This window comes from Salvelinus fontinalis, chromosome 15 (genome assembly GCF_029448725.1).
Source record: "Salvelinus fontinalis isolate EN_2023a chromosome 15, ASM2944872v1, whole genome shotgun sequence".
Classification (NCBI taxonomy): Eukaryota; Metazoa; Chordata; class Actinopteri; order Salmoniformes; family Salmonidae; genus Salvelinus; species Salvelinus fontinalis.
Window position 1 is genome coordinate 30,546,403 of NC_074679.1, and position 26,199 is coordinate 30,572,601.

Here is a 26,199-nt window from a genome sequence, read left to right on the forward strand (position 1 = left end):
TAGAAATGATACAATAACTTGGCACTCCAAATGGAAAAGGTTGCCAACCACTGGTGTAGCCGGTTACAGGCAAATTCAGGAGCTTATTAACGGCAAACAGCTGGAAGAGGAGGGTCAGGGGGACGGTCGGGTACAGGTTTTTTCCCCTTCTGGTTAGGCTATACTGATATCTGGCTACCTCTTTAGTAACATGTGCATCTTCATTTTTAATTGCAGTGCTTAAAGCATCAGACAAGCTCAGTATAGTAGTTTTATTCAGTATAGTAGTCTTTATATATGGAAAAACACACGTTTAAAAATGTTGACCAATTGACTGGTTGAAAGAACAGTCGACTCTCGGTCAACTAAGATTTGTTTTTGTTGGGGACAGTTCTACTTCTGACCCTATACTGCATCAAGGTCATTCTGTGGTGAATGTCCTGGAAACCACCAATCTGGTTTCTTGTGTGTGTGGCATGTGTGATATAACAGCCTGAGGCATATGCTTTCCTGCTACTGCATGGTAAACGGCTGCCGTCATCTCCACTCAGGTTGGGAGCTGCAGACACACCGTTTCCCTTCCCTCCCCAGGCCAGGGAGACAGAGTCCTGACTGGACATGATCCATCAGATGACATGTCAGAGACTATGATGCAGCATCTCACTAAGCCTAGGAAACACTACTGCAGCTCTTCAGAAAACACACATATTTCAGCCTGTTCACATTCAGAAAAGGGCTTTGTGAGACTTGCTGAAAAAGTGTAGTAGGTCTGTAGAGACAGAGGCTTAAAATAAATACTAGAATCTTTTTATTTCTTCCACATTTTAGCATCTCTCTGTGTTGTCATCAGTCATCACCCCACCACACCATTCTCAGAGTGGCTGGCCATCCAGCCATCTGTCAAGCTGGCCCCACTTCTACTGTACCGCCCCCAAGCATTGTAAACACCCCACATCTCGCCTTCTCACTGTGGAATTGAGGCATCCATAGCTGTCAGAGACAGAGTGTAATGACTAAGCGGAGGATGGGTGTGTGTATGTGTGGGTGGAGGTTAGCTCCATCTGACCTCTCTATGATTGCCTTTTTGTTAAATGGGAAGGAGGATAGAAAAGCTGTGCTGTTTACAATGGACTAAATTTTTTTTAAGGCTAGCTCTGGTAGGTCGGTCACATGGGTGGTGCTGCTGATGCGGTAAACATTTGATTCTATTCCACCTTTAATAGCTTCTAAATATATATTTTAACAGCCTAAATGAAGAAATGGCGTTCCCGTCACTGCTCAGTTAGATCTGCTGTAAGACATTCTCACACACAGGTTGTTATAAATTGGTAGGTTTAGCTATAAGTGTCCAGAGTAGTAGTTGTAGTCTTAGAATTGGAGAGGCAGGATTTCTGCTTGGGTGAGTCTATTTACAAATGGCTTTAAGCACTGGCAGCAATGCACAACTTCAGTCCTTGGGTGACTAATGATTATCAACACCTGACAGATGTGGGGAAAACGAGGCGTGAGTTTGTTTTCTGGGCAATCAACTACTGAAATGAAAGTGCTGAGATTAGAATTACAAAACTACCGGTAATTTACCAAAGTTACCAGAATGTTCAGAGAATAGAGGTGAAACATTAAAGAGAAAAAGGAAAGGAAGGCAGGCTAACGTTTTATATCTGTGTCCATATTGTCCATGAGTTTGCAGTGGATAGGTCATATGGTTCAAGAGGAAATAGCCTAATTAATGAAAAAAGCATCCAAATCAACAACAGTATTTGTCATAAACGTACTTTTCCAACTACTTAATCTTTTCACAACTGCCACTAGTTGTGCCAAAACACAGACATGGGACACTTTTAATAAGAGTTAGAAGAAAAAAAATCATGCTGAAACCCTCATATTAAAACACCAATGGTATTCACTAAGTTGATGATACTAAATATATAAAGGCCACACAGAGGGCCAGAGATAATTACAGACACCTGTGTTAATCTGAAGTACCCAAAATGTAATGTGATAAAATAAAAAAAACGTTCAAGTTACAAAAGTTCTGATAGTTAACTGGTAAAACATACAAAGTCACCAGTAATACTGTATACCCTTCCCTTTGCAACCCTAGATAAGATTCACCTACATTCAGAAGCCAACACTTTTAAAACGGCCCTTGCGGAGCGCTGACATTCCCAGCCCATAAAAGCAGAGCCGTTTAAAAAGTGCCAGAGGTTGACTTTGCTCAGTGAGGCAGTTAAGGTCAGCCAAAAGTCATTGATTGGATTAAGTGCCTGGATGAAAGCACTTCAATCAATGCCTGCTCTAAATGGTACAGGACAGTGCTCCCTTAAGACAAAACTGTGTAGACCAGGGTCGCCGGCAAACGTGTGGCGAGCAGGCATTTGCCACAACACTTTTCAGTCAAAATTATATATTTTTTAATGATTCAACCTTTTTTTTTAACTAGGCAAGTCAGTGAAGAACAAATTCTTATTTACAATGACGGCCTAGGAACAGTGGGTTAACTGCCTTGTCCAGGGGCAGAACAACAGATTTTTACCATGTCAGCTTGCGGATTAGATCTAGCAACTTTTTAAACTCAGCAAAAATGAAACTTCCTCTCACTGTCAACTGCATTTATTTTCAGCAAACTTAACATGTAAATATTTGTATGAACATACGATTCAATAACTGAGACAAACTGAACACGTTCCACAGACATGTGACTAAAAGAAATGGAATAATGTGTCCCTGAACAAAAAGGGGGGGGGGTCAAAATCAAAAGTAAGTATCAGTATCTGGTGTGGCCACCAGCTGCATTAAGTACTGCAGTGCATCTCCTTCTCATGGACTGCACCAGATTTGCCAGTTCTTGCTGTGAGATGTTACCCCACTCTTCCAACAAGGCACCTGCAAGTTCCTCTGCCCTGACCCTCCAATCCAACAGTTCCCAGACGTGCCCAATGGGATTGAGATCCGGGCTCTTTGCTGGCCATGGCAGAACACTGACATTCCGGTCTTGCAGGAAATCACGCACACAACGAGCAGTATGGCTGGTGGCATTGTCATGCTGGAGGGTCATGTCAGGATGAGCCTGCAGGAAGGGTACCACATGAGGGAAGAGGATGTCTTCCCTGTAATGCACAGCGTTGAGATGGCCTGCAATGACAACAAGCTCAGTCCGATGATGCTGTGACACACCGCCCCAGACCATGACGGACCCTCCACCTCCAAATCGATCCCGCTCCAGAGTACAGGCCTCGGTGTAACACTCATTCATTCAACGATAAACGTGAATACGACCATCACCCCTGGTGAGACAAAACCGCGACTCGTCAGTGAAGAGCACTTTTTGCCAGTCCTGTCTGGTCCAGCGACGCTAGGTTTGTGCACATAGGCGACGTTGTTGCCGTTGTCTGGTGAGGACCTGCCTTACAAACAGGCCTACAAGCCCTCAGACCAGGCTCTCTCAGCCTATTGCGGACAGTCTGAGCACTGATGGAGGGATTGTGCGTTCCTGGTGTAACTCGTGCAGTTGCCATCTTGTACCTGTCCCACAGGTGTGATGTTCGAATGTACCAATCCTGTGCAGGTGTTGTTACACGTGGTCTGCCACTGGGAATATATGCAAATTAATATTACTACCATTTAAATGTAGATTTTTTTGCATTGGATATACAGTTGAAGTCAGAAGTTTACATACACTTAGGTTGGAGTCATTAAACTTGTTTTTCAACCAATCCACAAATTTCTTGTTAAACTATAGTTTGGCAAGTCCGTTAGGACATCTACTTTGTGCATGACAAGTCCTTTTTCCAACAATTGTTTACAGACAGATTGTTTCACTTATAATTCACTGTATTACAATTCCAGCGGGTCAGAAGTTTACATTCACTAAGTTGACTGTGCCTTTAAACAGCTTGGAAAATTCCAGAAACTGATGTCATGGCTTTAGAAGCTTCTGATAGACTAATTGACATCATTTGAGTCAAATTGGAGGTGTACCTGTGGATGTATTTCAAGGCCTACCTTCAAACTCAGTGCCTCTTTGCTTGACATCATGGGTAAATCAAAAGAAATCAGCCAAGATCTCAGAAAAAAAATTGTAGACCTCCACAAGTCTGGTTCATCCTTGGGAGCAATTTCCAAATGCCTGAAGGTACCACATTCATCTGTACAAACAATAGTACGCAAGTATAAACACCATGGGACCACACAGCCATCATACTGCTCAGGAAGGAGACACGTTCTGTCTCCTAGAGATGAACGTACTTTGGTGCAAATAAATCCCAGAACAGCAGCAAAGGACCTTATGAAGATGCTGGAGGAAACAGGTACAAAAGTATCTATATCCACAGTAAAACGAGTCCTATATCGACATAACCCGAAAGGCCGCTCAGCAAGGACAAAGCCACTGCTCCAAAACCGCCATAAAAAAGCCAGACTATGGTTTGCAACTGCACATGGGGACAACGATGGTACTTTTTGGAGAAATGTCCTCTGGTCTGATGAAACAAAAATAGAACTGTTTGGCCATAATGACCATCGTTATGTTTGGAGGAAAAAGGAGGAGGCTTGCAAGCCGAAGAACACCATCCCAACCGTGAAGCACGGGGGTGGCAGCAAATGGGTCTTCTAAATGGACAATGACCCCAAGCATGCTTCCAAAGTTGTTGCAAAATGGCTTAAGGACAACAAAGTCAAGGTATTGGAGTGGCCATCACAAAGCCCTAACCTCAATCCTATAGAAAATGTGTGGGCAGAACATAAAAAGTGTGTGCAAGCTAGGAGGCCTACAAACCGGACTGTTATACCAGCTCTGTCAGGAGGAACGGGCCAAAATTCACCCAACTTATTGTGGAAAGCTTGTGGAAGGCTACCCAAAATGTTTGACCCAATTTAAAGACAATGCTACCAAATACTAATTGAGTGTATGTAAACTTCTGACCCAATGGGAATGTGATGAAAGAAATAAAAGCTGAAATAAATCACTCTACTTTTACTCTGACATTTCAAATTCTTAAAATAAAGTGGTGATACTAACTGACCTAAGACAAGGAATTTTTACTAGGATTAAATGTCTGGAATTGTGAAAAACTGAGTTTAAATGTATTTGGCTAAGGTGTATGTACACTTCAACTGTATTTACCACATCATATGAGGACAGAAAGATAAATCTTTTACTTTATCATAAGTAGACAATTGCAAATGATTAAATCCTTCCAATAGAAATAAAACAATTTAGTTATGAATTGAACTTGAAATGAGTTGACTCTTCACATGGGGTGATTTCACTGAACAACAAAAGGGAATATTGAATCCCCAATGAGCCATCACATCTCCCAAAAACGTTTTCAACATACATCTGTAAAATGATAGTCTAGAATCTAAAGCTTTGGTTGTCTTCCTCTCAGGCTTCCATGTCTTCTCCCTGGACCTCCTCAATGTCCACCTCTTGAACATCAGACTGAGGTGGCCCAAGGTCATTGATGACTGCCTTCAGCTCATCTGCAATGTAGAGACCGGTGTGTCTGTTGTCCCTTGTCTGTGCTCTTGTAGAATATTGGTTGAGGAGTGGAGATAGTTAATTATTCCTTGCCCACGAACATTTGACCACCCATCAAAGATGATTGCAATACAGTCTGCTTTCTCTATGATTTGCTTGACCTTCACTTGAACTCTGTTGAACTCTGCATCCAGCAAATGAGTAGATAAAGCATGTCTGATTGGAGGGGTGTATGCTGGGCAAAGAACATTCAGAAATCTTTTCCAATACACATTGCCTGTGAGCAGAGGTGAACCAGTTGTATACACAGCTCGTGCAAGACAATCAGCCTTTCTGACTACGCTCCTCCGTTGAGTCTAAAAAATGTCTGATTCCAGGAGGACCATGAGCTGTTGCGATCGATGAAGTGTCCGATTCATAATTTTCACTTCAAATAGAAGTAGAGGATTTTTTCAGTCTGCTGAACTGTAGCCTACCTACAGTATGTGTACTGTCCCATCTGGCCAGTGGAAATTAAGCGGTAATGTTATGCATTTCTAACCTAAGCCAATTTATTTGTGTTGAGAAAATGTGAACGTGATCAAATTTGGTTAATATTCAAACTTAGGTTTGCTAGGCTACCTAGGTTTTTTCAATCCAATAGGCTAGACTTAACTTTTTAATTACAGATGCATAGGCCAACATGATGCAGCCCTGCATAAAGCCAGCTCAGCCATGATAAATATAATTTCAAGTCACAGTTGGGTCATTCCACCAAATTGGGTGCTTTTTGATTAACATTTTGTTTCACCCAATTTTAACATGGTCATAAAAAGCTAAAATGTTCATCTTAATAAAACATGTTGATTTCCCATCTCAAGATGGGGTTGACGTGTTATGCCCAACCCACTCAGTTTTCCAAAACAAAACACCAGAAAATGGCAAAAGAAGAAAGAAAAAAAGTAGAACAAGCTCACCTGCCTTTTACACTAGGGTTTGACTACAAGATGTTCAATGTTTCTTTTGAAAAAATAAAATTAAAATAAGGAATAGTTTCACCATATTAAAACGAGAGTTCAGTTCATGTAACAGCGTTGACCTTAAAATGATATTTGTTCTCCATCAAATAAATAAATTGCCAGAAATGACTGTGATGGTGTAAACTTGGAGAAATGTTGGGGTTACGCAGGTTAAAATCTTCCTAGAGGGTGCAGAGGGACATGTCGAAACAGTCTTTATTCATTAAAAGAAAAAATGATTTACTGCACTTTCCATGTGGTCTATATTAAAAGTGCACTTCATTTAATATATCGGCTTTTCAATAGTTGTGCACAATCTCTACTTACAATATCAAAGGGACGCAACAGGCACTCATTTGTGGAACAACCTAGTTGTCTCTGTAACGGAAACCCCTCCGTTAGTCTAGTTTTAAATAGAATTCATATGAAGAAGTACAAGGCTGCTGCAGTTTGACAGGGGTTTCATCCTCCCTTGGGCCAGGATTTAACTATGTGACCTGGTTAGAAACACTCTGATCCCATCATCATAGCCCATATTAAAACCATTTTACAACTAATTCAGAGTTCGTACAGACATGGGCAAGTTGGCATTTAAATTATCATTACATTCTAAAATGTCAGAATAATGTGGACATTTCATGAGTAAATAGATTGGATTCATGATTGGTGATTTTCCTACCTGTAGATGTGGCCGACGCAAGCACACAAAGCATATACAGTGCATTCGGAAAGTATTCAGACCGCTTCACTTTTTCCACATTTTGTTATGTTACAGCCTAATTCTAAAATGGATAAAATTATTTTTCCCCCCTCAAACTACACACAATACCCTATAATGACAAAGCGAAAACAGGTTTTAAAATAACAGAAATATCTTATTTACAAACGTATAAAAAAAAAGATTTTAATTTTGTCAAGGCTTTGTACAGAAAGCCAAGTTGAAACCAACATTCAATGTTGTCGTCCTCATAATAGCTGCACTTGGTTTTCACGCAAAAAACGCAACAGAGTAGCCTAACACCTGTCAACTGAAACAGCGGGAAACAAATGAAAGCGGCAACATCTCTCACAAAAACTGATCACAAATTAAAATCACAGATAATTATAATTGGAGCAGAAGAACTCGGATACAATAATTGCAATAAGTTTTCAACCACCAAATTGAGGAAATTATTTTCAGGGGCTCCAAATAAGTACTTCAAGCACTTCTAGCACCTTGAACGAACCCTGTGATTAATCACTGTCATACCCTACACAGGGATTGACATTTAGGTCTGAAAAGCACTTGACCATCAGGCAAGTCAGCAGTATTTTTTGGCTCCCCAAAATGATGGTTACTTGCCCAAAAATGTGATAAGTTGTTTACATGCAGAAATGCCATAACTTAGTCACTTAATTACACAACAGGGAGGAATTACGCTTTGGTTCTATTTTCAATATTGAATCACAGCTCAAGCCCGAGCGCAATAGGATAGTGGCTTGCAATCTGCTCGTCCTGAGCAAACTTAGGCTTTCGGTGTAGTAGGTAAAAGACATACAGCTTTAGCGACACCCCAGGGTAGGACTTTATTAAGACTCGCACACATAGCACCAAATGTCACATCTGACCACCAACATTTTTCACATGGTTCTACATGCAAATTACATTCAGAGGTGCTAAGTAATCTCGGCCACCAAACGCTATTGGTGCGTCTGAGCACTTAGGTCACTGGAACTCTTTGCAGTTTTATTGTTTTCAGGTCAATTTTTTTTTAAATCACCTGCCTAATGGGGTAACCACAGAGCAGGGTCAACTTGCCCAGCTGTCAAATTGTCCGCCTTTCACTTTAAAAATGGGAATAATGGTAAACAGAAAATAAAATCACCAGGGGAAACTTTAGAGCGGGCTCAAGTTGCCCGACTGCTCAGTTCAGTTTGCCCAGGCAATAGGGCAACCCTCAATGTCTCTTCTACAACTAGGTTCCAGAATTTTAACTGGTTACCATCAGGATAAAAAAAAATCTCCCCACCACTCTGAGAACTGTGGTGCTACCTCTGATATAGACATCAGGCTGCCGAGTCACAAATCTATGCCAAGACTGGCTACTCTCCTGACTCAAGTGTAAATGAGTCTAGAGACTAAGGAATCTAGACTAGAGGAACACTAAAAATTGTACAAATCTTTCTAGCCATGCCTCTGGTTTCCACCTTTCAATACAGGCTTGATGGATGGATGACAGATTGAGTGGACTAAAACAATCTTTAGTGTCTTAAACGCACGAACAGGCTCTCATAGGACCCCCTCCCCCCCTTTCCTCTTAAGTAGTGCCCAAACCAACAGTGCACGAAAACATAACAGAACACACACACACATACACAGGGGATGAAAGACACCACACTAATGACAAGGTACTACTCTGTCCACTTAATGCTTTAAAGATTGAGCTGGGGAGCCCTTGAACCTCTGCCCCTCCCAATCGCACCACAATTAGCCAGGCCTGGGAGACCTCTGGCAGCCTGCATCAACAATCTTCAGCGATACAGCTCCAAATGAAAACAAAAAAGAGGCACACACACACACACTAACACTGGTTTCCTTTAATCATCCTCTCTCACTACGAAATCAGCCACATGTTAAAAGAGCAGCATATTAAAAGCATATAAAAACGTGTCAAAATGTAGTCTAGTACTGATTTTTCCCATTCCGGACATGGAGGATGAGATCCACATAAATGTACAACGACAATATCAGTCAATGAAACCTTTTGATCTGTTCTTTTTAAAGAATATGTTTCAAGACGATTTTGATCACGGAATAGTGCGTCTTTTAAAACCAACCCCATCTTAAAATCCATTCTTCTGACAATAGAAGGTCAAGATGACATTTCTGTCTTAGTGGCCGCACACTAACCCAGCCCCTCCTTCGACTAACACTTCACCTTTCACCTTCTCTCTACACTCCCCAGATGCCCACTCCCATGAAAATCAATCCCATTCACCACATCAGAGAGAGTCAACATACTCTTCATCTCTCACACCGATGAAAACCCCCACATCTTGACATTTCTAGAAATGGAAGACAGGGTGACATGAGTGACAGTGGAATATCAAAATGAGAAAGTAGCAGTAAAGAATATCTCCTACGCAACAAACAGCATACATTAAAAAAAAAGCATCTACAGTAAAGGTATCCGCATGCTTCCCAGCCGAAACAGTTCGGAAGAGTTTGTGCATATATTATGATGCGAGCACAGTTGTTCGGTTCACCTAGCCGACTTCGGCTAGCCGCCAGCCGAACTGAAGCATGTGGACGCCTTAAGCGACAGGTTTGCTCACCGTTTTCCTTCTCCTCTTCGGTGCACTTGCTGATGGACTCTGGGAGGCCCAGGCTGGCTGCGGTGGGCAAAGGCCCTAAGAGGGAGACCAGCGATGGGCCTCTGCGTGGAGGTCTTTCCTCGGGCCTCTCTCCATACCCTTCCTCCTCCTCTCCAGGGAGAACCTGGTCACACAGGTCCTTGTTGAGGTGCTGGGACACAGCTTTCAGCTCCTCTTCCTCCGTCTCCTGCCAGCCAGGAAGAGATATTTCATCATCATCATCATCATCCTCTTTTTCCAGGGGATCTAGGAGAGGGGGAGAAAAAGAACAAGACATGTACTTCCGTTTCGTCATGAAACAGACAGCAAAATTATCTGACATGATGCAGAAAATGATTTCCTCAATAATCCTATGGTACCATTAAGCTGTCAAAGTATCATCAGGATGACAGCCCTCTTAGTGTTGATAAAAGCCCAGTGTGTGTGTTATAATTTGGACTCTCAGCCCAGGCAGAGGAGCAACAGGCCTGCCAGTCAGACAGCCAGCAGCCTCCCCTGCTAAAGGCCATGCAGTGGACAGAAATGCAACACAACCAGCTAGAGGGGTGCAGATGGTTAGAGAGTTTAGCCCATTACAGTTAGACAGCAAAGGTGCGTCATAACATTCTCATTTGCACTTTGAGTGAACATCATCAAATTTGGTCACCAAAAAAAAACATTTGTGTATTTAGAGAAGTTTCAGGCTCTAGCGACAATAGACTGGCAGAATACGGAGATATTCCCTCCTCCACAGGGGGTTCTAGCTGGAGGACTGGCATGGCTGGCGAGAGCAGCAGGACCCATCCGTGCCGTACCGGTTTTTGCATAGGACCCATACATCCCCTCTCAACTTGGGCCGGCTCTGCTCCAGCTCCATCACAATCTCATCCTGGTACTCATGGATGTCGCCTGTTGAGATAAAACCCAAACAACTCTGCTGACTCCACTCTAACTTTATACTCTTTGGAACTTTATGAAGAGTTTAGTTAAAACTTGACTAGACACTGATCATTACGGTACCTTGAACATCGCCAATCTTCTTCTCTAATTCTTCCTCAAGCTAGAAGAAAAAAAGACAAAAAAAGAGCAACATGTAAATGAAAAAAAGACAACCGTACCACATTGGGACAAAACAAAGGTTAAAACACGGGACAAGATAAATAAACAAGGCCGGTACAGTTGTATCCTCTCGGCAGTTCCTCCTCACCAGCTTCATTCTTTTATTCCTCTGGCCAGCGATGAAAGAGGGCGGGTCACATTCCCGGTCGAGATCCACTTTGATGAACTCCTCAATGGTCAGCTGACTGGTGGGCGCGTCCTCAAACTCATTCAACCTGAACCATGAGAAAGAATAGTGTTAGTGTACTCCTCATAGAGATTAGTGAGAACGCGCAAGGCTAATCAGATTTCCTTTGAAGGATGCTGTAATGTGCTTCTCAAGCAGCTCTCACCTCTTTCTTAGTGTGGCCTCACACACCTTCACTACACTGATGGTACGGTGGAATTCGTGCATGCAAGCAGCGACCAACAGGGCTGAGAATACAAACAAACTCACAGGTGAAACACACTATCCATCCCACACACCTTGCCAACACTTATATTTACAAATGTACTCACCAAATGTTGTGTAATATTCATGTAATAACGTCATAATACCCTATTAATGATCATCTAAGTCATTAGATAAATCATCAATTCAGTTGTACAATAACCCATGCTACTGTGCATGGAGTCAGTTACAAAACGCAATGTCAGTTTAAAGACGGTGGTACGGTTCCGTTTTTACACAAGCAGTTTGAATCATCTGACGTTCTAGTAGCCGGCTTTTAGCAATCCCACAGTCTCGCTCACACATTCACTTCCTATTGAGTAAGAAGCTCATCTAAACTTTTCCATCCTTCATGTAAGCGAATCCTCTCAATGATTAATGATGAGCAATTAATTATTCAGATATTGCAGCTGCAGAGGAGAGAAAGGGAGAAAAGTGAAAATAGGAGCGTAAATGTCCACATGCCCAGGGAAGTTGGCTCTTCAGTTTCAAGATGTCTTGCCCAGCAATACATCTGAGCAGGGTTCTGTTCAGGTCCAGTAAGTAGGGAACAGACTGCAGTACACTGTCGCTGATTGGAGCCTGTGGTTACTTATGAGCGTTACCTGTGATTAGTGGTAACCTACGAACAAAGATCACCTGTGATTGTAGCCAAATCTGACCTAGGATTACAGTTCCTTGTAGTTTGGATTACCAGTGGACATGGTTCCCCTGTGGTTTCTGTTATTTATGATGAGGGTTAGCCTACCTGTGATTGTGGTGCTAACGTGTGGTGGGATTTAACTGTTGCTCATGGTTACCTGCGCCACACAGTCCTAATGGCCTCCGTCCAGTGTGCATCCAGTTCCTCTTCATCCTCTGCAGCAGTCGCAGTGCTGTCGTGGACACCTCATGGTTCTTCTCCCCAAACTCCAGCATGTGAGCAAAGCGAGGGATGTACAGGCAGGCGTCTAGAATGAGAATGATACACTCTTCAAGATCCAACCAAGACAAGCAATAGTAATATGCTAATATATGCATTGCAGATGTCTCAATGATATACGGGGTTTACAACTGTGTGTAGACTACATTGATCAGAAAGTGGTATGTCTTTAATGAAAATATAAGAAGTATTGGATATCTTCATACCATTCCCAGTGGATCACATTGTGACCAATAAGGACAAATAGTTACACTTAGTTATGTTGGATCAAATGATCTCTTAGTGTACAGTTGGGATAGAGAAAGCACGGTGTCAAAATTGCAGCTGGGGATCCGAAGTGCCCTGTGAGAGAAAGACTGCCAGAGTTCGAGTGGGGCAGAAAGTTTCCTATGCTCAGGCAGTGAAGAGAGTAGAGGATAGCCCAAAGGTGAGTGATTTGACTGGGAGATAAATAGCAGATAAATACTTGGTGTGAGTGATTTTAGTACAGAAGATACATTTACATTTTACATTTTAGTCATTTAGCAGACGCTCTTATCCAGAGCGACTTACAGTAGAGTGCATACATTTTATTACATTTTTACATACTGAGACAAGGATATCCCTACCAGCCAAACCCTCCCTAACCCGGGCGACGCTATGCCAATTGTGCGTCGCCCCACGGACCTCCCGGTTGCGGCCGGCTGCGACAGAGCCTGGGTGCGAACCCAGCCCAGCCTGGGCGCGAACCCAGAGACTTTGGTGGCGCAGCTAGCACTGCGATGCAGTGCCCTAGACCACTGCGCCACCCGGGAGGCCCAGGAAGTTGAGAGAAGTGGTTCCATCCTCCCAGGCAGATGGACGGGATCATTTAGGGCCAAAGTACTGGGATGGTGTGGTGGGTGTTTGTGGATAGTGTTTAGGTATAGGGTTAGATGACTGTGCAATTTTCCCCATTCCCCTTTTGTTTGTGACTAAAATGTGCAGTCCACACCCCGACCTGCAAAAGGCAGCAATATGCAACACAGCGTCTAGTCTGATAAAAATGTACATCAAGACGACAAATTATCCCTTTGGCAGCAGCAGAGCCCTCTGACTGGTAATAGGATATGGCCAGACCCCAACCCCTGTCCCTAACCAACCTCTTCTAATCTAACATGGCTGCTGGGCTGGCTCTATTCAAGTTAACGAAGTAAACTTCATGGACCATCCCCTCTATGATCTAACGCGCCCACATTCACCGAAAGGTAAACACCAGTGCGGTCTCGTGCTCTCAGATTTTGCGCGTGCCATGCATCCAATAAAAAATAAAATAAAATTGGTGCGGCTGATGTTAACTCAGCAATACAAAAAAGGAAATAAAGGTTAAAGCTCAACAAATTTTGCGACATCCCAAACTTTGCCTAATTTCTGACGAGTGGAGCTATTACACAACTAAACCAATAGGATATGACATGGACAGTTTAAAGCCAAATTACAGTGATTACGCATAAACTATAATAAGTTATTTAAAATAAATGTAGGCTATTATTACATCAGAAACAATGACCGGGTTATTTTCACTGTAACAGTTTATATCAGTCGGACGCTGCAGTGAATTTTAGAGTGGGAGCTGGTGAGTTACTTTATTTTTTTAGCTGGTGAGTGGCTTGGGGGAGGCTCTTCTGGGCTTCTGACGCTGACGGTATGCGTAAATCTGATTTGTTGGCAGCGAGCTGGGCGTCCGAGAGGATTACACCAAAAATAAAAAAAATAGACAGCAACTAAAACTCTCGACCCGACAAATGACCATTCACATCGTATCCAGACTGCAGCTAAGGAGTAACCCACGCATTGTCCTAGTTGATAAGTAAGTAGCTTTTGGAGAAAAACATCTGCCAGTATTTGCTCAGGAAAACAGCGGACTCTAAGCGAGCAACGATTATATGGATTTACCATCTGCTCGAAAAGCGAAAACATAATACGTTTTGGGGAGACAATTCAGCGGCAACAAGAGGATGAAATGAGAAAGAGAAAAAAAGTGTTCAGCTTGAAGTTGGAATACAACCCAATTGGACGGATATTGTTTATGTTGCTCTTACAATTGATTCGGGGTTAGTAGACTTCATAATCGCTGAATTTATGCAGCATAGTTCTATAAATGACACGATTTGTGTATCAATTGTCAACACAGAATAATAGCTACTACAGTATATCAAAGAGTTCGTGGTTTATTTATAGGAAAGGGATCAACGCTTTGTGTGCCGATGCCAACAGCAGATTGCAGGTTGCTCCATCATGGTCGGATCATGAAGTGTTTGACTTTTTTACTCTTACTTCCAGAAACACTGAAAAAGTCTAAAAAGACTGGGAAACACACAAGCAGGTTACCAGTATGCTATGAGATTCTAACCCTGTCCCTGAAGAAGAAGATGGCTGCAGAACTGTACCCTGCGACCACCAATCTAACCAACAACGTTACTACGGTGACCGCCAGTGACAAGAAAAGCGATGTGCAGGTCACCCAGTCAACAACCACTGCAACAACACCGACCACCCAGCAAAACATAAACAACAACAACGTCGATCCTCCCAGCTGGCAGTCCTCTCACCCCACGCTACGGGAGAGGTAGTCAACTATTTACTTATAATTCATTATTTCTATTTAGTAAAAGTTTGACTTGGTTTACATTAGCTTATTATGTCGTTTATGTCCATAATTAGAATGACATCGCATTGTGCATGCTATAATATATGTATGACTGGCAAAAAAAAACAAGCCCTATATGGAATAGCCCAAGTTGTCATTATACCTAATTGATAATCTTCTCCCTTCTAGGAATGCCTTGATGTTCAACAATGAACTCATGGCCGATATACATTTCATTGTTGGTCCCCCTGGTGAATCTCAGAAAGTACCAGTGCACAAGGTAAGCTCCATCTCCAGTTGGAAAAATAAGTTTACTTTTCAGAACCGTCACAAATATGATGAGTGACTAATGTGTCCGTTTGTCTTTCCCTCCAGTATGTGTTGGCAGTGGGTAGCTCCGTCTTCTGTGCCATGTTTTACGGGGATCTTGCAGAAGAGGAGTCCGAAATCCATATCCCAGACGTGGAACCTGCTGCTTTTCTAATTCTGCTGAAGTAAGCCACTCGCTCCTCATACATGACAAGCACAATGTCACTTCAAAATAAATGATTACTCAGCCAAAGCAAGACGGGTTAAGTGCCAAAATGCTAGAGCACCAAAGGGCATGGGCAGTAGTGTAGAGCACTAATTCCAGGTCTCTTTGCTCTTTGTTCATCTTGAAGAAAAAAATATTCAAAGCCGAAGAGAACATAATGGCTCTTTTTGTTGTAGATTCTATAACAATGTCATCTGAAACCAATGCAATGAGACATTGCTTCTTTTTTATCCCCTTGAGAAAATAGGGCAAGCTGTGCCAAGTCCTCTACCTCTTTTCTTCAAAAGAATATCTATCATGAATTCTCCACATGCTGGACTGCCTTCTTTACTAAACTAGAATCTCATTCTCCTCCTCCATTTTGTTCCCTTCAGTTACATGTACAGTGATGCGATAGACCTGGAGGCGGACACCGTGCTGGCTACCCTGTACGCTGCCAAGAAGTATATTGTACCAGCCCTGGCCAAGGCCTGCGTCACCTTCCTGGAGACCAGCCTGGAGGCCAAGAACTCCTGTGTGCTGCTGTCCCAGAGCCGTCTGTTTGAGGAGCCTGAGCTGACACAGCGCTGCTGGGAGGTGATTGACGCCCAGGCCGAGCTGGCCCTGGGCGCAGAGGGCTTCTGTGAGATCGACTTGCAGACCCTGAAGATCATCCTGCAGAGAGAGACCCTCAACACCAAGGAGGTGGTGGTCTTTGATGCCGTGATGAGCTGGGCCACAGCTGAGTGTAAGAGGCAAGGACTGAGGGCAACCACCCACAACAAGAGATCTGTCCTGGGCAAGGCACTCTACCTGGTGCGCATCCCCACCATGACCCTGGAGGAGTTTGCTGATGGGGCAGCCCAGTCAGACATCTTGACACTGGAGGAGACACATGACATTTTCCTGTGGTACACAGCGGCCACCAAGCCCAAACTGGACTTCCCACTGGCACAGAGGCAGGGCCTGGCGCCCCAGAAGTGCCACCGCTTCCAGTCGTCAGCCTACCGGAGCAACCAGTGGCGCTACAGGGGCCGCTGTGACAGCATCCAGTTTGCAGTGGACAAGCGGATCTTTATCGCTGGACTGGGTCTGTACGGGTCAAGTGGAGGAAAGGCCGAGTACAGTGTCAAGATTGAACTGAAGCGGCAAGGGGTGACCCTAGCACAGAACCTGACCAAGTTTGTGTCGGACGGATCAAGCAGTACATTTTCTGTGTGGTTTGAACACCCAGTTCAAGTGGAGCAGGATGCCTTTTATACGGTGAGTGTCGTGCTGGACGGGAATGAGCTGAGCTATTTTGGCCAGGAGGGCATGACGGAGGTGCAGTGTGGAAAAGTGACTTTTCAGTTCCAGTGCTCCTCGGACAGTACCAACGGGACTGGGGTGCAGGGGGGACAGATCCCTGAGCTGGTGTTCTATGCATAAACTGGATTGGTCATAAAAGGAGAGGTAGAGAACATATAGACTATACTGTACATCCATATGTTCCAGCCTTATAAATAATGTAGCATTAAGACACTAGTGTCAGACTAAACAAAATACTATTTTTAAGTCAAGGAACGTTTTATCTTATTTATAAAAAAAATTAAAATGTTATTTGTATTATTTTAATTAACGCTGCAAAAAGCAGTCCCTTGTAAAAAGTCATATTGCACTTGTGGACAGTCTCTGCAATGTTGTTTTGTACATAGAACACAGTTAAATGGTTTGCAGCTTGATGCTGATCAACCATGATGTTCCTGTTTGAGAGCTTACGAACCTGCAGAAAATCATAAAAATGTTGTGAGATAAGCCACAGATGTTGCTGCTCATTATTATACAACTCACCTGCATGTGTGAAATCTGTTGTTTTGGTGGGATTATTACTCAAGGGATTATTCAGTGTCTCGGTACACTGAGGAGTTCTTCAACCAAGCTGGTAAAAGTGATGTGGTCAAGACGCCATCATGACACCTTTGCTTCCAAATATTTGTTGTAGCGAAGTGACCAATTTTAGCTCAGACGTTTAATGAAGGGTAAATACTGTAGGTGTCCTTCTCAGCAAAAAAAGACAACACTTCAACCAACAGCATTTGTCCGAAAACACTCATTCAACTGTATAGTTCTTTGTTTACAATAAGAACACAGGGAGTATGGGAGGCAGATGATAGGTACCTATGGCGGGGGCGTTGATGCAGAGCTCTCTGGCCAGCACCAGAAAGGTTCTACCCAGGACATAAACATTTACCTGTGGGTGAAAGACAGGGAAAGGATTAAGACCAGAAATACATGAAGGTAGTGCAACTGTCACTGAAACCCACCCTGTCATGTCCAGAATGTCCTCGTAAGGATACATGATCCAGAGTTACATAACATGAGTAGCGTGTGATCAAATCTGGTATAGTAAGTGTAACTTAATGCTTAGCTGGCATACTATCTAGAAAGCCCAGTGATTTTCCAGACCAGGGGATGACTAAAGGTCTAGTTTCTAGCCCAGCTCCGTCTCATTCCTCCAGGCTAACGCTCCAGCCATTAGGGCACAGGTGTCAAACTCATTCCACGGGGGGCCGAGTGTCTGCGGGTTTTCGCTCCTCCCTTATACTTGATTGATGAATTAACATCACTAATTAGTTAGGAACTCCCCACACCTGGTTGTCTAGGGCTTTATTGAAAAGATAAACCAAAAACCTGCAGACACTAGGCCCTCCGTGGAATGAGTTTGACACCCCTGCATTAGGGGGTTTGGGTCTACCAGACACAGACAAGCTTTCACTCTTGGGTCTATAGCAGCCACAGTCTGATCTATTTTAGGAGACGGGTCCTGATTAAACATTTGTACACACAACAAATACATTGTTAGCCAAGCACCATAGCAACCAACAGTGGAGGTGGCACATGTCAATCCAGACAGAGCCTGGAGCAGCCTCCACCTGGACCCTGTCCATGTTAGTGTCCCCAGGGATTAGAGAGCACACGCCTCAGATGATGGGGAGGTAGATCCACCATGCATTCCCATTGGAGGGGGGGGGGGGGGTGACTACTGCACTGGCCTGGGTGAGGCTCCACAAATGGGGGATTAGTGGAATATCTACACATAGCACACTGACCCTAGACTGGACAGGCACCCCCATTCCACTCCTACCCTTCAAATACCAGAGGGGGAGGTGGGGCAGCTCTTCAAGGACAGCTGGGAGCATAAAAATAAAACTGACCAGCAGTGTCTCTGAGAAATGTCCCTCCACCCTAACTTTATATGCATAAAAATTGACCTATATTTATACAGTCCCTGGCTTTAATTACAAAGCACAACATACTGCACGGGCCAACATCCAATATGGGCATGGGATCATGTATAATTTTACAACAAAAATGAGGAAACAACTTTGATGTATGCGACTGTTTAATCATATTCAGAAACGCTTTCATTTCTATAAATTATGGATAAATGTCAATGTCAAAGCGCAAAAACTCGATCACAGGGTTGAAAAAAAATATAGAAAATTAGTGTAGGCCTACTCATTGGATACTCACCTGCAGGAGGTCGCTGAGGTGTAGCAGCATGTCTGAATGGGGTGGCTTATAAGTCAATAAAACCACAAGATAGTAAAAAGTGTCACCTCAGGCCAGCAGCATTTGTAAATACATTTAGCGACAGCTTCTGGGGGAATCAACCACCCCGTGACCTCTGAACTCCCCCCAGCACTCACCCCCATTAGCTTCTAGAGACACCCGTCTCCTGCGACCAACACACCCCCTGCATCAGTTTCCGTGGCGACAGGTGCACCCATCCAACGGCAGCCAAAGTAGGTTTGCGACAACCCTTTTTAAAAAGCCTCACAATGGGGTTATGGTCACCACTGAAATGGAAAAAAATAATCCCACACAGTCTGGAGATGAGATTACGGACGACTCCCTCAATCGGTCATCATAATAACAAATTCCTCAGAGATAATAACAGTCGCTTAAAGCAATGCCATTTCAGTAGTATGGGGAATGAGGGAGGGAGCTTACTTCCGAGCCCTGCCTGTGAAACGTGACGGTTTCATTATGATGTGAAAACTTGGCTGTCATTCATCAAGATCATGGATGTGACCATAGCCTAAACCTTTAACAACAGCACCTGTGGGAACGATCCCACTAAATGTATTAATTGATGGTCCCCTGAGCCTCCATCACAAATATCAAGACGTCCCTCCGCTGAGCTACATGCCATTTCAGCTGTTAGACACACTGAACAAGGTTTGCCTCGTGTCCTCACTCAACTTATCATGTCAGTCCTCTGTGACAGTACTACAGACTGTTCCCCAGCTGTGGAAAAGGAAGTAAAGTAGAGCTATTTTTACTTTATCAAACACTCCATCTCCAACAAACACTGAAACACACACAGGTAAACAATGTAAATGGGAAAGGCTTTGCTCTGCTCCCTCTTGTTCTATCAGATAAAAACGATGTGTCCTGCCCTTCCTGTGAAACCACTGGCTGGTACATAACCACATCATACTCAGAGGCAATGACAGGGAACAATAAACCAAAAAATGACAGCAAAATTATGGGATTTGAAAAGTTGATCTGCTTAACATTAGGACAGTACAGAAACGGTATTTAGTAGGGATGCACCGATATTACATTTTTGGCCAATACCGATATCCAATATTTTCCTTGCCAAAAAACCCGATACTGATAACCGATATTTTAAATTTCAGCGGCCTTTTAAGCATTCTAATACAGTTAAAATGTTCACAGCGGTCTAAGGCACTGCATCTCAGTACAAGAGGCGTCACTACAGTCCCTGGTTCGAATACAGGCTGTATCACATCTGGCCGGGATTGGGAGTCCCATAGAGCGGCGCACAATTGGCAAAGCGTCGTCCGGGTTTGGCCAAGGTAGGCCGTCATTGTAAATAAGAATTTGTTCTTAACTGACTTGCCTAGTTAAATAAAAAGGTTACACACACAAAAAAGTTTTTTTGTTGGCATTTACGTATGTCCCCATTACCAGTGAAACAATCAAAACCTATTTCTTTCACTTACTTGCTGTTTCGTTGTTTCATTCTCAACCAGGATTTCATCATACATGTCAAGCAGTGAAGCTTCAGCTCTGTCTGTCCGTGGCCTCTCTTCTTCGGTGCGCACTGTCACTGTGTCCATTTCCATCTTGTCCAGCTGTGTGTGTAACATTTCACGTAAAACCTGTTTCTTGTCTGCATCGAAGTAGCGACCATTGTACCTAGCATCGAGCATGGTGGCAACACAGTATAGAGGCTCAGAGAGAATGCCACCGAATCGCTTGTTCAGTCTCGAGTACTTTTGTAAGTTTTAACCCTACGGTCTGTGTCGGCAGTTTTGTTGAGCAGGCCTTTCAATGCCATGACAGAGAGTATCACGTCTGCTGACGCAGTTGATTAGCTTATTTCTTGAGTCAGTTGTTTGAATGGCCCTAGGAGTGGGTTCATGTTTCAAACATGTTCTCAAATGCCATTGAAATGGCAGCAGCGGTATGAGGACCAGCACATTCTTGAACATGCAATACGGCTTTCCTCTGTACAAAATCCTCGTCGACCCACTGTGCTGTCAGACTCAGCATGCTCATGGGGCTGACATCGCTGGTCCAAATGTCAGTCGTGAAGCTAATAGCAGTGACGCTCATGGATGTGAGTTTCAACAATACTGTGTAACTCCGGTAGGGCAACATCTGAAAAATAGTGTGTACCGGGGCTCGACCAGTCGGCGAAAGCCAACATCATCCACGACAGAGAATGGTTGATTGTCAAGGGCAATGAATTCCATTATCTTGGCGTTAATGGATTTTGCCTTTGAGTTGTCTCGCTGAAATTTTCTTACTCTTATATATGACTGCTTGACTTGAACTTATTAAGTTGTTGGAAGTGTGCCCTTAGTATTTTTCTGCTTTTGTTCTCTGTTGCTCTATTTTTCGTGGCATCATTACGTCATCTACACACTTTATATAGGTAATACCTATTAGGTATGCACGTCAGCTTTGACATCGGTTTTGCACATCGCCGTTAAACTAGACATCGGGCCGATGTTGGCATTTTTAGCTAATATTGGCCGAGTCTGATATGCTCACCGATATATTGTGCATCCCTAGTATTGAGCACAACACAACCAGTGCATTAACACAATTCATGCCCAAAACTACTACAACTGCTGGAGATTGATGCTACAGCTAACGTTACAAATATAAAAAGTGTTTGTTGTAGTATAAACATTTTGCATTCCCCTTTCACCTCACTCATCTCCTTCCTTCCTGTTACTCCCCCCTCTGCAGTGTGAAAGGATACGAGGTGTCCCCTCTGTCCTGCAGACAAGGTAGAGGCATGCAGCCACCACGTGGGCCACCCGTCAGCCCCTTGTCAGGTGTTTACACACGGCCATCTTGTAGAAGTTAAAGGCCGTGTCCAGGCAGTGCTGGTTCAGCTGCAGCTGGTGGCCCAGTGTGTTGATCTGACGTCTCCCTGGAGACACACAAACACAGGCATGTCATTACACAGCCCACACATGCATGTCGTATTCGTACACACCTACACTCGGACGCACCCTCAGGTGCACAATAAACAGAGTAGACAGACAAATATACACACAACTGACAGGGCATGTAATTACTGTAACAGAGGTTCAGGTGTTTCCAGATCCATGTGTCCTCTGTTCGCCTGATGAATTTTGCATGCAAACACTCAGACATTATACACAAGCAGATGTCCCAGTCAATACACACAAGTACTTGAGAGATGTGTGTGGGAAACTACTGCTGCTGTTGAGGTAATGCAAAATCTTACTGCACTACAATATTCCCCCTGCTTTGCTGAACAAATGTCTTGAGATTACAGGGCATCCGCACACCACCAGCATTACTCATACCACTCCCTCCACATTCCCCTCATGTCATCAAGTTGTCTGAAAAACTAAAGACCCTGATTTCTATACAGGCCTTGTCTAAACTTCTTCCGAACCACAACCAGCATTACCATCTGGTACATTTACTGTGACAGCTGGATAAAATCTAACCACCCTGTCAGGGAGAAGTTGGAAAGCTCCCACACTGGAGATATATTGAGGCCATATGGGTCAACCGCAGGACATATGGGATGTTCTCCAGTAATAGGAAAAGCAACCTGTTAGTCATTGTGAAGCGACGTGATGAGTTGCGGCGGGGGGCGGGGAGCCGTGCCGGTGGGGAGGGATGATTCCAGTCATTAATCAGAGTGTTGGTGGGTGAGAAAGAACAGAGACACTGGATGTTTAAGGAGGAGAGTGTTCCATCACAGCACCACTCTTGTTCTCTCACAGACAATCCACACAGCATGACATACCTTTCACACAGCTGTATCCACGTCTCGCTCTCTCTCATCATCAGCACTTAACAGCATTGATCATCAGTATTGATCAACAGCAGGAGGCGCCTCAGATGACTACAGGTGACTGGGAGATAACTGAGTACAATACTTTTACTCAGCCAAAAAAATGTAACTTCCAAATAGACATGACTAAACAAACAGGACAGGAAATCATCAAACCAGGGAGCACAGACTGATTGAATGTACCTTACCAGACAAAGGAAATTACATCATCATCCCTTTCCTGAGGCATTCCAACATGCAATGGATGTTTGCCTTTGCCAACCAAGATTTACTGTAGACACGCCCTGTTTACCTCCTATTGGACATAAAGGAAATGGGTTGTCCCTACCAAGTTTGTTGGTGAAGGCAAAACCACTTTATAAGTACTTTTGAAATAAAGTGCTGATAAGGAAACCACTTAAATAGGGGCAGAGGCCCATGTAAAGCAGATGGTATCAGTTTAGTGTGTCTAGCATGAGGCAAAATGCTTTTCTTCCCAAGACATTGAAAGACAGCATTAAAACAAAGGTTCATCTCCTAGCACCTACATTTACTTGTTATTAGGCCTGTTTTAAGTGCAATTAGTCCTCATGATGCATGCACACCCATGCTTTAGGAATAAAAGTGCTGACCCTTACTGTTGACTCACCATTCTGCAGGGACTGGGCCCGGGACTCCCTTCCAACACCTGTATAGAACCCTTCTCAAAAATGTGGGTTCCTTCCAGAGGCTATAGATACAGGAGAATGAGAGACATGACACCCCAAGAGTGCAATCTTAACATTTACAAAACAACAGGCATTCATCAACATCCGCTATAGTTTAAATTACAAAAATGGTAATATACATTTTAATACAGCATTATTATATTATTGGACACAAAATAAATCAATTTGAGTGTGGTCAACAAACTTTTTTAAGTGTGACAACACCGCATGACAACAAATTGGTCAAAGACAGTGATCTCATCTCAAACTAAAGTTAATACAACACTGCACTCTAGTGGGGATTCAGGAGAACTTCAAACAGATGTGCCAGGAAAATCCAACCCCACCAGAAAGCCAGTCTACAGCTGACTGTCCCCTCTGAACAATCAGCTGGGAAGCTAGCCAGGGGCTGTGGGCAAGGCCACATCACTGGGTTAGGTTTGGGACTGCAGATTACAGGGTCTGGGAGAGGGTGGGGAATGTCATGCACCCTGCTAAAATGTCATTTTGCAATCCAATTGACTAACTTCATTATGTCATGAGAAACTGCATGAAAAATGGGATATGAGTTTCTTATAACCAACCTCTCAGAATATTATGATTCATTTTATTATGGCATGTCATTATTTAATGTCTTGACAGTCCAGTTGCACCCACCGTCTCCAGCTACGAACTGTCACACAGCCGAGGAGCCTCCCCCTCCTGTCTCCATGAACTGGACCTCAGACACAATGACGTTGTCCTCCAGGACAGAGCCACAGCCCATGCACACGGCATCACCTCTGGCCTGGTCCACATCGATGTCCGTGCCCTCACAGTTCTTACACACTCTGGAACTCATGGTGAGATCTGGTCACACAGCACAGTCTAGAGAAAAGAGAAGAGACAAGTCACATTTTGGTGTATGAGAAATGCTGTAGACATATGAAATGTTGCATTTATTGGATACATAAAAATGTGTTGTACTCTTCCAGCCAAAAGGTCGTGGTCAAGCAGGCATAAACTACTACCACAACAGTGTCCTACACTTAAACTGCATGAGATGATGTCTATGAATGAGTTTGGAAGTAATAACAATTGACTATTACAATAAAAAGATGCCGGAGAAGTGAACACTTTCTTACATCCTCTGTAACCTGACCCTGGATCAGGGCTTGGGGGATAATTCCACCACTACAACCCTGCTACGTGGCAAAGCCTGGTGTGGTAATCTAGCTAGCTACTTGTACATTTAGACATTTCTGTAGGATGCACTGGTAGTGGTGCAACATCAATGATCTTGGCATTGCCGTCAATGATTGTTCAGCATGTTTAATGTGGCAGCTAGCTGTCAGCTAGCTCTTCCTCTGCAGTGAGGGTTGGAACCTGTCTGGCAGCAAGGTTGCTAGACTCTATTAACTAAGTTAACTTGCCTGTGTAAGCTAATGGGTAACCACGGTTTCCATAGTGTGGTGATGAATTGTTGAGAAAATACTGGATAATGAATACGCACCAGCCAAATCCAACAGCAATACAGAGGCGATACTGACCGCGATGTGACCTAGTAGGAGGTGGCTAGCAAGTTTCCCGAGCAGAATTCCAGAATTCCTGAGCGTCAGCTTCTTATGAGTATTCCCAAGCCTTCTATATATATTTAAATGTTTTGTAGTGTCTTGACAAATGTATCTCATCTCGGTTCTAAACCGCACATTATTTACTGTCATGCCATAACTAGCCAGTGAAATACCATGCAAGCAGGGGCGAAAATCTGATATCAACTTTGGAGGGGACAATTACATTAAATTTTCTCAAGAGCAATTCCTGAGGGGGACACCAAAAGTAGTGCTGTAACACATAGCCTACGTTGTAATATGTTAAATGTATATTGAGGAACCATAATCACTACTACTGGATAATTAATAGGTACAGTAGTTAACTGAAGGGTTGTCCCAACTTGTTCAAATGTTTAAATCATTATAATACTACTAATAATAATAGTTATAGCAGTGTTCCTTATAAGTCCAGTATGTATGCAGGTATTTGTACTTACAACCAGCAATACCAAGAAAGGCCAGTAGGTGGCAATGGTACTGTACACTGTATGGGTGCAGTTTTCGTAAATACAATGAACATGGTGTGATCTCGTCTAAAATAATCTCCATAGAGAACCATCACAAAGTTGGTCTCCGTTCTAAAAGCAAAATAACTACTTCAATGAATAACCCAAATAAATCAACCAAAATATCCTTCAGTCAGTGTCTCAACTCTTCAAACAGCAGCTATGGACAAGTATGTCACACAAAGTATGCAATTTTAAATAAAATAACATTAAATAAATAATTAGTAAGTGTACTGTCATGTACTGAAAACTACTAAACAAAAGAACAAATATCATACTATACACCAGGGGTTGTCAAACAGGGGTCCATGGTGTAATTGCAAGGGGTCCGTGAAATAAAAAAGTGTAATGAACGTATTCAGTACCACAAGGTTTCCAGTAACTTTACATATAATATAGAGGGGGTGGAGATCCCTGAGGACCGCTCAAAACCTTGCCTGCCTTGCCTCAAAATATACAGGGGTTCCAGTACCCAAAAAATGGTTGAGAACCACTGCTATACACACTACTGAACAAAAGAACCAAACATATGTTTGTGGGTTTCAATGGATCCAACAAATTGCTGGCAGACATTTTCCCTCTTGAGACTGTCCAGCCTGTCTCTATGTACATTACAGACAACTATGCCGTTCAGTCTCTCTTGGCCCATGCTAGCCAGTAGCCAAGTCTT

General features: G+C 43.3%; 1 protein-coding gene and 1 pseudogene across 2 annotated transcripts; one reads left to right on the top strand and one right to left on the bottom strand.

Moving 5' to 3' along the window:
* Window positions 1-26,199, bottom strand: part of LOC129811761 (transcription factor IIIB 90 kDa subunit-like) — a 60,437-nt pseudogene that overhangs the window by 30,574 nt on the left and 3,664 nt on the right.
* On the top strand, window positions 13,949-17,179 carry LOC129811762 (BTB/POZ domain-containing protein 6-B-like). 2 transcript variants are annotated; one of them, XM_055863331.1, is made up of 5 exons: window positions 13,949-14,335; window positions 14,565-14,850; window positions 15,061-15,151; window positions 15,247-15,365; window positions 15,781-17,179. In XM_055863331.1, the coding sequence occupies exons 1-5, from the start codon at window positions 14,245-14,247 to the stop codon at window positions 16,811-16,813; spliced, it is 1,620 nt and encodes a 539-aa protein (XP_055719306.1). In that variant the 5' UTR covers window positions 13,949-14,244; the 3' UTR covers window positions 16,814-17,179. The 2 variants fall into 2 exon arrangements, with proteins under 2 accessions (XP_055719306.1, XP_055719307.1); XM_055863332.1 differs by having other exon boundaries at window positions 13,950-14,091.

What these genes read in the sequence shown, in the direction of transcription:
- LOC129811762 (XM_055863331.1), top strand. Translation starts at nt 14,245, where the DNA reads ATGAGAAAGAGAAAAAAAGTGTTCAGCTTGAAGTTGGAATACAACCCA. An exon ending in GCTCTTACAATTGATTCGGG is followed by an intron (nt 14,336 to 14,564) that starts GTTAGTAGACTT and finishes TCTTACTTCCAG; the next exon opens with AAACACTGAAAAAGTCTAAA. An exon ending in CACCCCACGCTACGGGAGAG is followed by an intron (nt 14,851 to 15,060) that starts GTAGTCAACTAT and finishes TCTCCCTTCTAG; the next exon opens with GAATGCCTTGATGTTCAACA.